Below are 13,817 nucleotides of genomic sequence, written 5' to 3'. Positions count from 1 at the left end.
TACTTGTCATAGTTTACCAATGTTTGTATTTCAATGGATATAACCTTGTAATACCATTTATATATTTACCATACTTATGAAGGTAAGAATCCATTTGTTTTCTAATGTATGTCTATATAACAAGACAAAATGACATATATGGCAATAACATATCATCACATGAAGGTACACACCTTGCTCAACAAGTTACAAGGTGTAAATGAAATTGAAAACATTTTTCTAGTATTACCATTTCTATTCTGTTTTTAGAAAATTCATAGAAAAATCATTAAAGGTCCAAATCAGAATCCGTAAATTCTGAGAGGTTAGAAAATGAGTCTAGTTTGTTCATAATTTTTATTATGATTTTTACTGCTCTCTAACATTTGTGAAAATATCCATATTCACAGACTGGTCCGAATTTGTTCTTGAAATGATAGGCTGTTTTGTAAAAATCACCATAAATTATAGAAAAATCGTATGGAGATGTGAAAGTAGTCATTTTAAAGGTATAAAACTGAACTATTTTCATCTAATACATTTTTGAAAACTAAGATGTTTAAGTTGACCAAAACAGTCCGTGAATGGAGTTAAACTTTCTTGATGAAAGCTGTTGAAAAAGTTTAGTTGTGTTCTTGGTGTTTTAACTTGTATTCCCCCCCCCCCCTAAAAACTTAAGAAAACATGACAATACAGGGGTATGAACTCACCTTATGTGATTTCAGTGGATGGATGTTGAAGCAGAGAAGTGTTCAACTCAAGAACACTTGGGATGTGCTTGAAGATTTGAAGATCTAACACAAATATGACGATATTTGTGTAAGCAATCTATGATTTGGATGAAAGATAGTAGAATATCTAAGTGTGGGTGGAAAATACTTACCAAATGTCGAGGAAAAACCCAAGACCAGCCTTTGAATCTCGAATTTTTAGAGAGAGAAAGTGGAAGGGAGGTGTTTGTTCTTCTTAAGAAAGAGTGAATAAAGTGGGAGGAGAGAGGAGGATATCTCCAGCTTTTGTTCAACATTATGGCTGAAAAAGAGTAGGAAAATGACAATTATTGAATAGGTATGGGTGAATAGTGACTAGGGGTTGTACTATGAAGGTATGGGGATGTTGCTTGTGTCATACCTTAAGGCAAAGTCAACACTCCACCCATAAATCTTACCTACTAGATTGTATTCTTAGGCAAGGATTTTCCGCAAAATATAATTAAAATTTGAATATTTGGGGTTTATTATGTTAAAATACGAGTTTGGGTGAAAATCCCATGTTAAAATCTCGAAAAACGGGCTCAAAACGCTAAAAATATTGAAAATCCGGGCAAAAACTGCCAAATTCCGAAATTCGGGGCCGGAGGTTCGGTCCTAGTCCTTAGAACCGACATTAGGAGAAGAAACCGAGAGAGAAGGGTCCGGCTGCACGGACTCCTCGGATAGAAGGTGAGGCTCGGTTGTGCATGGGAACAGAGAGGTCTCGCAGGCATGCTCATCAGAAGGGACCGAGGGTTAGGATCTCGGACCGAAAGTAAGAAGGGTAGAGTCGAAAGTCAGGTCTCGTTTTAGCATGATTAGAGGACCGAAATAGAGAGTGCTCGGTCCATTTCGGTTGAGAGGGTTTCGGTTCTCTAGAGGTTCGGATCTAAGAGGTTCGGCTACTAAGAGGAGTTTCGGCTCCTAAGAAGGGTTTCCGCTCCTTAAGGCTGTTTTTCACGTAGACTTCCGTTTTCGAGCGGTTTTCGACTAAATTAAGGGTCGGGATGCCCCGAGTGATTTTAAGGAGTTGAGAGAGATTTTAGGATAGATTTTGGAGAGATTTCACATACTTGGAGTGATTTGGGAGAGATTTGACATACTTGGAGAGATTTTACATACGGAGAGAGATTTGGGAGAGAATCCACATTCTTGGAGAGATTTGATATACTTGGAGAGATTTCACATATGGAGAGAGATTTGGGAGAGATTCCACATTCTTGGAGAGATTTGACATACTTGGAGAGATTTCACATACGGAGAGAGATTAGGGAGAGATTCCACATTCTTGGAGAGATTTGGGAGAGATTTGACATACTTGGAGAGGTTTCACATACGGAGAGAGATTTGGGAGAGATTCCACATTCTTAGAGAGATTTGGGAGAGATTTGATATACTTTGAGAGATTTCACATACGGAGAGAGAATATAGAGAGATAGAGTGAAAGATATTAAGAGAGGCTTTTTTGTGACCTTTTTGAGTGTCTCGCTTCACAACGCAAGCTCTGTAAACCCCATTAAGCCATATTTTAGGATCTTACACACTCCAGATGAGTATGCAACATTGTTTTATCGGTTTGGTTCATTGTTTAGCACTAAGGCTAAGGAAAATTAAACACACGAATTTTCCAAATGATGTTTTCTCATTAAAATAATTACTATACAGTAATTACATAACGTAAACCCTAATATACAAGGTTTAATTGAGTCGACCGGTTTGACTTGTTGACTTTGTTTGACTTTGACTTGACCCGAAATTGACTATTGCCACACTCATAAGGTTTCCGCATTCATTTATGGGATTGTACTCTGATTTATATTACTTGTGTGGAGTTGGCTTGAACATGTTTTTATAGTTTTGTTTATAAAATAACATGACTAGGGTAATGCTTTGGTAAACTATGTTGTGAAGTATTTATTAAAAAATGAAATTTTTGGTCTCGAAAATTGGGATGTTACATCCCAAGTCCTCCTCTTAGGACACTAATTCACAGATGCTCTATCCCTCATGGATGTCTGACTCCTTAAGATGAACATCTAGATACTCCTACTAGATAGCTTCCTAACTCTAATCTATCTCGTAAAGATCTCCGCCATCCCTCACAAAATAAATGGCAATAATAATGTCGTTCAAGGACGACCTTCTCGGTTATGCATCATGAATATGGAAACTCTAGCTCTAAATCCCTGAAAATACTTAGCCTATCGTCTAGCATGTAGTGCTAATAGCTCAAAATAACTCATCTCAAAATATTTTCAAGTAAGGGTATTTTGGGAAATCACCGTTCGGGCTCTGGCTAATTGTACACACTGATTCGTCTCGCTTTTCTCCTAAAAGTTCTTTGCTCTTTTAGAAAATCATTTCTTTTGAAAATTTCTCAACTCCTCGATTTGAATCCAGACATACCCGAGAATACATTCGAATCCCTCAAACCAAGGCTTTGATACCAACTTGAAACACTCTAAATTTTCAACCATTTTTTTTTTAAAGGTTTCACAAAATCATACTTCCACAATTCACATGCCAAAATGTATTTTTTCCAAAAACACAAAACATCAATAATTGTTTATCAAATATCACAGAATCCTCAGAAACAAATCATCAAGATGGTGTGTACAATCATGCCGGCATCTTACTGTGATGCTGAGATCTACTTGAAACATATTTACAAAAACACTATAAGCACGAAGCTTAGTGAGTTGCCTAATATACCACATAGACTAATAATTAGCCTCTCATGCCTATGTCTTTATAATGACCCTCTGTTCATGTGTCTCAGTGAGGAACCTCCGGTCTCACGGCTCTGTGTGGACCCTATGGTCCTTTGTCTCAGTGAAGACCCTCCGGTCTCACGGCTCGGTATTGACCCTCCGGTTATGACTCAATATAAACGTACAAGTTAATATAACAACATGAATCACAAAGATAGAATGCATAGTATCACATATCTTAGTATAAGCAAATATGGCCCTCCGGTCGATAACACAAGTAAGACCCTCCGGTCACACAAAATTTCCCACACATGTAACTATAGTGAGAAGACTCACCTCGCAGGGTAAAGCAAGTATATCCCGTACTCGAACTATTGGTCTAGACTCCGACTAACATATATCACATATATCTCTAATTAAAATCTAATATCAGATTCCTCAAAATGTTGCTTAAGTCTCTCTAATAACCTCAGAAAAGGGAAAAGACTATTTTACCCTTCGATGACCCCTAAGGTCCTCAACTAGACCAAAACCCTAAATTCAACAAAAGTCAACAGTCAACTCGTCGAGTCCCGCTCATGGACTTGTCGACTTCCTTCAGAACTTAGTAAATCGCGAAAACCTGAGTCAACTCGCCGAGTTGATAGCCAACTCGTCGAGTCCATGTAGTGTCCAGAAGATCGGGGAAAAACCTTAACCACTCTTCGAGCTGTCCAACCAACTCGTTGAGTTCACTCTGAATCCAAAATGGGAAAACCCGACTTAACTCGTCGAGTTGGTTGCCGAACTGGTCAAGTTCTTTAGCCATTACACAATAAGATCATTCCAGTCGATTCCAATGCTCCAAACTTTAGATGTAACTTCCTAGAATGGCTTTACCATGTAAAGTTGCTAACTTTACGAGCATGCAAGGCCTCACAAGGCTAAAACTCCCAAAACTAAGCTCAAGCAAGGGTTTAGGACATGGGGAAGGGCCAATGTTTGATAAAGTTGATGACTTTATGACTATGTGGGCCTAGAGGAGTCCAGATCTGAAACCATGTCCTTGTGACAAGCTCAAACCTGAAAGTGTCTCCATTATCCCCTAATAATGGCCATAAACACTCCCAAAAGAAGATCCAAGTAAAAAGAGGTGAAGGTATACACTTTATACCTTACTTTGGTTGCCAAAACACAAACGATAATGGATCTACAACCTCCTTCTTGATCCATGCTTCTTAATCTTCCAATCTTCTTCCAAAACTCCTTAAAAGTCACCTTTTAAGCTCTCAAACACACGCAAGAGGGTACCAAGCTCGATCTAGGGTTTTCTCTAGCTAAAAAGGCGATGAAGGAGGCTGCAATGGATTATAAGTTCTTTAAATATGGTGCAAAACCCTGAAATTTAGGGTTTTCAATATACAACCTCAACTCGTCGAGTTGGGTCCTCCAACTCATCGTGTATGCTTCAAAATCCACATGAGCTGATCCACTCCTACACGATGAGTCGGAGCAGCCAGCTCGTTGGGTAGGTCCGAAAATGTGAAAATAAAGGCTTTAAATTTATACCTTGGAATCGGGGTGTTACACTTTTATTTTTCTATTTTTCTATTATTTTTTTTTAATATTTACTAATTAAAAAAATAATTTAAAATCATTTATAAATAAGTGGGTCTAACCACTCCATAATCCATACATCCTTCTCCTTTACCATCCATAATCCACCTCTACCAACCTCCGTTCAACCACCATAGTTCATCTCCATTCATCTTTGGGTGGACCTCCATTTAACCCTCCACTATTCACCTCTATCTACCATCATCAGTCACCCTATCAAATCAAAAGAAATTGAATAAAGAAAAACACAAACTCTACATAATCAAAATCAAAACTTCTAATCAAACCAAACCAACCTCTACCGTCAAACCACCACTTCTGCCATCAAACAACAACAACCTATCCTCCATCAATAATCACTACCACCACTCTTTACAAAATCAAAACCATACCATAATCAAAATAAAAGGTTGTTTGCAAGATCAAAAACTATAATCAATCCTAAACCAAACTAAAATTTAAAAAAAAATTAAAAAAAATGAAAACGGTTCCTAAAATGGAAACTGTTCCATAAATTGGTTCCAAAAATCAAAATAGTTCTTTAATATTGTTTCAAAAGTCAGAATTGTCCCATAAATCAAAACATGTTCCAATTTTTTTTTCTTATTTGCGTCTTATACTCCTTTTTTTCTCCGGTTTACGTTTCAAACATGTTAATGATTTTTAGGAAGAATACACTAAAGATATTTTTCGGTGGCCTGTTTCATGTAGTCGTCCTGATTGATTTTATCGGAGTTTCAAGTGAAAGAATTTATGTGGTGGAGTATGCAGATGTATGTGTTGGCATTTTCTTTGACGTTGTTAGAGTTGGAGAAGGTGGCGATGTAGCTGTCGGAGTTGTAACAGTTATGATGCCACGGTGGTGATGAATAGGCGGCATAACTTATTTAGGGTTGGTTTTTGTTATTCATAGAATACAATAAGAGGGTAAAGGTGGGTGAGGTGGAATCAATACTATAATATTATAAATATAATAATATAATTAAATAAATGTATAATAAGCACAATATAATCCTTTTACGTTAATTAGGCACCAAAATCCCAACAAAAATAAATCACATGGATTGTCCGAATGCAAGAAAAGTTAGGATAAACGCCCAAGTTTATCCGAACCATATGGACGTTTCATTGTCTTGTTCTAATTATTATGCATTAATTAAAGTGTACACTTTAGTTAAAGACAATTTTATGTCACCAAGCAAGTATTCAATGACCAGTATTATTATTATACCAATATTTTGGTGGTTGGTTGGGTGTGAAATGTGTTATTATTTCGTTGCATTAGCTTGTTTAAAATATTAACCACGAGGTTGTCACATTACAAATTTTTAAGACGTACCTATCACGTGCTTGGTGTTGACGAAAAAGCATTTGAATCATTTAAAGTCAAGAAAATATATAGAGAGCATTTGAAGCATCAGAACCATTTGGGAGTATTAGATGGCTTTGGTAAACCCATTTTCTAGCCTAACCTCCGGTGATAAGCAATGGGTAGATCGCATCAGCAAAATCTTGAAAAAACAGCTTGCCATTAAGGTCGATACACCTCCACTGTCCATATTTCAAATTCCTCAAATCCTAAAAGACCAAAAGCCGGAAGTTTACGTCCCTCAAAGGATAGGGCTTGGCCCTAATCATCATTTTCGGCCAGAGCTCTATCAGAACATGGAGCAAAACAAACTCACTTCGGTGAAAAGGGTACTTAAGTCTAATAAAGTTCAAGTCTCTGAGGACCAAGTCGTAGATAAAGTCAAAGAGATCATCCCCATAATTTGTGCTTGCTATGATTTGTACCTTGATGCTGATGATGACACCTTGGCATGGTTATTCACCATTGACAGTCTCTTCTTTATTGATCTACTTGGTGCTTATATTGATCAAAAAGTTGCAATAGACGCAAAAGATATTATCATGTTAGAGAACCAGATTCCACTAATTGTATTGAAGGAAATCTTAAAGGTTCTATCAGGTAGCTATGATGAAACCCATGAAGATTTCTGGGAATCTAAGTTTGGTTATTTCTGTAAGTGCCACTCACCATTTATCCTCTCTAAAGAGAAAATCGATTTTAGTAGAGTAAACCATCTACTTGATTATATGTACCAATCCATCGTGACCAATGAAGAATCGATGTCACCAGAAGTTTACTTTCAAAAATATGGAAGTGGTCCATCTGAAAAAGACGATAAACTAGAACTACTTGAAATGTTTATCCAACTTATGGCACTGATCCCCGGGACTAAGCCATTTCTTCAGATCTTTGAATCCTTCATGAAAACTTTCTCAGAAAGTATTGAGAAGATGGTGACAGCTGAAGAGATCAAGGTGCCTTCAGTTTCAGAGCTTCGCGATATTGCAGGAGTTAAGTTCCATTTGTCACCAACTGACGGAGGAATCAGAAACATTAACTTTGTAGGTGAAAATGAGCGGTTTTGTTATCTTCCTCTTATTACACTTAATATTGATTCAGAGGTGATATTGAGAAACTTGGTGGCTTATGAGCAATTAATGGCAAAGAAAAGTTTTACCACTGGCTATGGTCTTGAACTCACTGAATATGTTGATTTCATGTGTGGTATCATTGACAGTGTTAAGGACGTGTGGTTGCTACGTGAAGAAAAGATCATCATAGGTGACTTGGGTGATGAGGATATTGTTAAGTTGTTTAACGGGATTGGGAGATCTCATGGGAAAATGAATAGGGTGTCGGATTTGAGGAAGACTGTTTATCAATTAAACAAAGTCTACCAAAGCACACCAAGAGTTTGGGTGGAGAAGCAACTTCGGGCTTCTGCCAAGATGATCACATTCCTCATTAGCATTTCGAGCACATTGATCTTGATTCGTGAGGTGTATTTGAAGGATTATGGTTTGAATCCACCAAACATGAATTTGGATGATATTGTTAGGACCACATTGAGTTCTTTTTTTCATTAGTAAGGGGAATGGTTTGTGTATTATCTAACGTACTTGTTTTAATTATTCGATGTACTATATGCCATGAGCTAACATAGTTATAAATACATACCAGTTAGCATTGGATACTTTTCATTTCTACTGTTTAGCATGTGTTCGTAATAATTGGGTTCTACTTCTTGGAGTAACCCACGATTAGGGTAGCTGCATTTTCTGTATTTCAAGTGGTATTTAAGCAATGTACTTTAGTTGTAATAGATTATTCAGAAAATGGGATCACATTACACCACCCACCAACCATACAGATTAATGAAACTTATCGAAGAGAAATTAAACAACAATCAAAATCGCTAGAAGCTTACAACTCCTTCTCTAGCATCTTCCCCTCTTCTTCAACCCGATACCAAAAAAACAGCTCCACCTTCCTTTTCCTACGGGTGTCGGGCACTGCCATGTTACTGCCACCCCCAAAACTTCTACACCACTTGCCTTTACAAAACTTTTCCCCGAAGTAATTCAAGAAAGACATGCTGAAGGTCTTTGTTTCGAATGCGCATCCAAGTTTTACTCAAATCACGTTTCCAGCCCACCTCAGTTCCTTCTTATAGCCGAAAAAGAAGAAGCCTACAATACCACAACCACCATTACCGACCCTGCTGCCATCACGAACCTTCACAACCATACATATTAAAATTCAGACCATGTCTTCACAACACCTCCTCACTTCCTGTCCATATCAGATGTGGCTTTCTTCGGGTTGCAACCCCCTCGAACACTTCACGTCACCGATTACATCAATGGTCACCCCGTCACAACTCTCATTGACTATGGAAGCACACACATCATTATTCAACTAAGAATCGCCTCTCTCATCAAAACAAAACACCCCCATCAACCCATTTCTTGTCATGATCGACACCGGTTAAAATTTGAAATTTATGGGTTTTTCCACATTATACCCCTTGAAGTCAACAAAACCACATTTATAGCACCTCTATTTTTACTTCCTGTGGTTGGATCTGATATAATATTAGTGATGAGTTTTCTAGGTTACAATAAGCACGGGGCAAAGCAAAGGGCAGAGCTTCGAGTGACTTTTTTCTTTGCTCTTCGACAGCCCGTCACTCGAAGCTCCTCTGTCGCGCCCTAGCCGAGCGGTCATCGCCTGCACAAGCAAGCAGATTAGCTCCATTAAAACATAAAACAACACAGCGAAAATTACAAAACTATTTCTGGGCACATGTAACATAGAGTTATATGGCATTTTCTCATTATAGCAACATACTATGAAAAAAGATTTAATCTATTGTTTGCAAAAATAAAATAGATTATAAAGCATACCTTTTTGTATGAAAAAATTATAATAACTCTTGAGTCTTCAAAAGCTCCATGGAAAGCAAACGTCTATAGTGTGTCTCTAATGACTCACACCCAAAAACACTAGAACACTAGAAATCAAGAGGAGATAGGATGAGACTTGTGAAATTCGTATTCCACCTTGTATAAGGTAAAATCCATGAAATTTTGAAGCCAATGGAAATTATTTAGAGCTAGGGGATCTCTAGGAGAAACCATTATTTGAATAATTAAATATTAGATTTAATCTATTAAAAACCGTTATCCTTATCAACTACACGCGCCTTCTAGAATCAATTCTAGAACCTCTAAAACTGTTCAAACTTATGGAGGCTTCTAGAATTGCTTTCCCTTGCTCAATTATGAATAATAACAATTCAACCCTTTCACCTATAATTAATTATAATTATTCCCGAACTAATTCCATATTAACTCTGATCAACAATTATTTAATTCCAATTGTTTCTAATTAATTTATTAATCATATAATAAATTAATAAAAAAAATTATCGCTCTACTATAGTCATTTATGGCCATTTCTAGTTACCGAGGACACCTCAAAAAGGACTTTACTTTTATTTCATAAAATTATACCAATTTAATTATGACCTTGATCAATTTAGTTATACCCTTGGACACATATTCCAACAATTAGGAAACACTTTGCTAAGCTTACTGGGATATATGATTGTCGATTTCTCTATCCCACGAATCTCTTTATAGTCAACGAAACCCATGCACTCTACGAGAGGACCCTTTCCATACCTATTTCAAGCAGCTCATTACACACCTTCATCCGTAAAGATTCCATTGCCTCTTTCCATGCCAAGATAGTTCATCACCGACTACCAACTTCAATGCAAACTACCCAATAACCAAACACTAACCCTATCATCAAACACCTACCTATCAAATTCAAACCTCTATTTGAAACACCCAATGACTTACCTCCACCACGAGATGATGACCAACACATTACTCTTTTACCAAATTCAAACATGTCCTCATCAAACCTTACTAATACCCCTACTACCAGAAAGAGATCAGGACCTAACTCATCATTGACAAGCTCAAAGAAGGCGACATACAACCAAGTCAAAGCCCTTATTCATCACCATTCTTACTAGTTCCAAAAAGATGGAACATAGTAGTTCTGCATCGACTATCGGGGTCTCAATTCCATCAAAATTAGAGATCGCTTTCAAATGCGAATATCAGATGAATTTTTTGGACGAACTGCATGGCGCCACCATATTCTCCAAGGTTGACTCAAGAGTCGGCTATCATCAAATTTAGGTTTGTACAAACGTCATTCACTACTTTTTAAACAATTGATGGCCACTAAGAATTTCGGGTCATGGCTTTCCGCCTCGTCAATACACCATCCACATTTCAAGTAGTCATGAATGACCTCTTTTGATCGATCTTACTTAAGTTCGTCTTGGTTTTTTTCAACTATATCCTTGTCTACAACCCCTCAATCGACGCCTACTAAGAACACCTTAAATTTTTTTCAAACACCAATGACGAATCAGTACCATGTCAAAGCTTCTGAGTGCATGTTCGCAATATAGAGGATACCCTTCTTGGGTCATATTAGTTCAGTCCAAGCCTGGCGCACTCTAACATCCTTTACTACTTTACACGCCTTCTTGGGCTTCATAAACTATTACTTTCAATTTGTCTAATCATATGCCCACATTCCCTCTCCTTTAACGAACCTCTTAATAAAGTAATACTTCATATGGACAGAAAAAGATACAATCACCTTCACCTCCCCTAAACAAACCATGACACCCTAGCTCACCCAAACCTCATTGAAACCTTTGACATAGCTATCGATGCATCGGGTGTCGCCATTGGCGATGTGCTCTCCAAACATGACAAATCCATCCACTTCTTTAGTAAAAAACTTTGTGATCGAATGCAAAGTAAACCCGCTTACATTTTTGAATTATATGCAATCAAAAAAGCCATAAAAGCGATGCCAATATCTTCTGGGCCATAAATTTTTAATGTATACGAATCAACACAATTTAAAACATCTCATCACACATACAATTCAGAAGCCAAACCAACACAAATGGTTAACTAATCTATTAGGGTACTATTTCAAATAAGATTATAAACCCGACTAGGAAAACGAGGTCGTAGATGCCTTGACTCGTATTGACACTGCAACACTAGCAAAACACTGCACATCCACCATACTAGCATCTATCTTCCTACAAGACATATACTGCCTTTATGGCCAACCAAAATCGATCATAACATACAAAGACCCATTGTTTTTAGTCAATTTTTAGCATAACTATTCAAGCAACCAAGTAAGAAACTCAAACACTCAAGTGCATACCACCTGCAGACCGACGGTCAAACGGATGTAGTTAAACGATGTCTCGAATACTACCTTCTCGCATTTGCACACGATAAACTACACTCATGTCAACACTAAATGTACCTTGCAGGGTTTTGGTTCAATACCAATTTTCACACGGCCATCAAAATGACTCCTTTCAAAGGCATGTACAGAACAGACGCCACAACAATCCACGATTACACTCTGGGCACGAAACACACAACTTACGTTGATTCATCATTGTAAGATCATCAAAATGTCATCGATCTTTTAAAAGAATCTCTATAACAAGAACAAGACATTTGAATGAAAATCTATAACAAGAACAAGACATAACTATCTAATAGGCTTATAAACAATGGTTGGACAAGCAATATAAAGTTAGCGATTGGTCTATCTACCTCTACGTAACTACATACAACATTTCATTGTTGCATAGACAACAAAAAACTTTCCAAATGCTTTTTCAACCTATTCAAAATTTTGGAATAGATTAATCCCATCGCCTACCATCTATAACTTCTAGCCTTTTCTTGTATTCACCCTATCTTCCACATTTTGTTATTAAAAGAAAGTCATGATATAACTGTATCCAACGAATTCCCAACCGAATGGCTAACACACATGCCTATCCAAAAACCGATCCCAAAAAGCATTCTCTAACGTTGCCAAGCAGATGATATTGTTGGATTAGGTGTCTAAGCTCATAAATATAATTGGGATGTATTTGATCTAATAGTAGGATGGTCCTTTTGAGTTGCCTTCACCATATCAACTTGATAGGATGACTTATGGAGAAAGAGGTTGATAGATGATTTATTAATATTTTATAAGAATAATATATTAATTGAGAAACCATATTATTTAATTAGTATTTATCAAAAATTAATTTGGAATTAATTTAATGATCAAAAGAGATTGATTAAAAGTAAGGGGACTGATATTGCAAATCATTGATAATTGCAAGTTGGGCTGATGGACTCCTAAAGGAAGGAGTGGACGAAATCAATGGGAAGCCCACAAAGATTTTTTCCAATGGTTTTCCTAAAAGGATTCCATGGACTGCTTAAGGCTTAAGTAGAGAATTAGGGTTTCTACCTAAAACCCTAGAAGCTCAACTATATAAGGAACCCCATGGCTAACAGTTTTTGGCTCTATGCATTCATAGAGAACCCTAGTCGAAATCAAGTAGCCTCCATCACCTCTATCTTGTTCATCCTTTGGTAAGTGGTGTTTAGGAATCCAATAGAGGTGTAACGCTTGAGGCACTAAGCTCTTGATGGTCAAGATCAAGCTATCAACAAGATAGGTATTCTTCTAACTCTAATATGATTAGATATCGATTTTTGTATGCTAGATTAGGGTTCTTGCTTTGGAAAATTAGTTTGCATGTATAACTTGAGAAAAACCTAGATCCAAAGCAATTAGGGTTTCATGTGTATATAGGAATGTTATAATGCTCAAAACCCATCAGTGGTATAAGAGCTTAGGGTGTTTTCTGTTATATATATATATATATATATATATATATATATATATATATATATATATATATATATATATATATATATATATATATATATATATGATGCAATTTTAATGCTTTCAAAACGAGAACAAATTCGTTTTTGGCCACAGTTTGCTGAACTCAACGAGTTCTGTGATGAACTCGACAAGTCCATGCCCTAACTCGACGAATTGGTTCATCTGTTGGCGGATTTTTTGGATTTCAGGCCTAAATTAGATAAGGATCATTACCTTAAATTGTTTTAACAATTTAAAATTGAATTTTATGATATGGTAATGAATATCCTCATCTAATTAAAAGATAATGGTAAAATTTTAAGATAATGTTCAAAATTATATGATTAGTTCAAAATTATATGATGTGTGTATATGAGTCATGAAAATGTGTTTGAGTCAAAGAGTGACTCGAATATGGATAGTCACTATAGTTAAGTAGTTGTAGAATTCACAAATCAATGTGAAATCTAAGTACATTATCCATTTTTTCTAATTTTTTCCAAGTTTCTAGTAGGTTATAACTTAGCTTCTAGTTACTACGTCTAGTATGTGTCGTGCCTATACGTGCAATTAAGTTTATTCAAACCTAGAATTGTCTCGAATTTTCACAGTTGCCACACCCAA

General features: G+C 36.7%; 1 protein-coding gene across 1 annotated transcript; it reads left to right on the top strand.

Moving 5' to 3' along the window:
• Window positions 1–6,464: 6,464 nt before the first annotated feature.
• Window positions 6,465–8,082, top strand: LOC145099876 (putative UPF0481 protein At3g02645). The gene has a single exon (XM_079037381.1). It carries the CDS (start codon window positions 6,479–6,481, stop codon window positions 7,973–7,975), a length of 1,497 nt encoding a protein of 498 aa, XP_078893507.1. The 5' UTR covers window positions 6,465–6,478; the 3' UTR covers window positions 7,976–8,082.
• The last annotated feature ends 5,735 nt before the right edge of the window (window positions 8,083–13,817 follow it).

The sequence above is a fragment of the Lactuca serriola genome, chromosome 1 (assembly GCF_051521515.1).
Source record: "Lactuca serriola cultivar US96UC23 chromosome 1, Lser_US96UC23_V15, whole genome shotgun sequence".
Classification (NCBI taxonomy): domain Eukaryota; kingdom Viridiplantae; phylum Streptophyta; class Magnoliopsida; order Asterales; family Asteraceae; genus Lactuca; species Lactuca serriola.
The sequence above is the reverse complement of the archived record's forward strand: the minus strand, read 5'-3'. Positions and strand labels throughout refer to the sequence as shown.

What these genes read in the sequence shown, in the direction of transcription:
- LOC145099876 (XM_079037381.1), top strand. Translation starts at nt 6,479, where the DNA reads ATGGCTTTGGTAAACCCATTTTCTAGCCTAACCTCCGGTGATAAGCAA.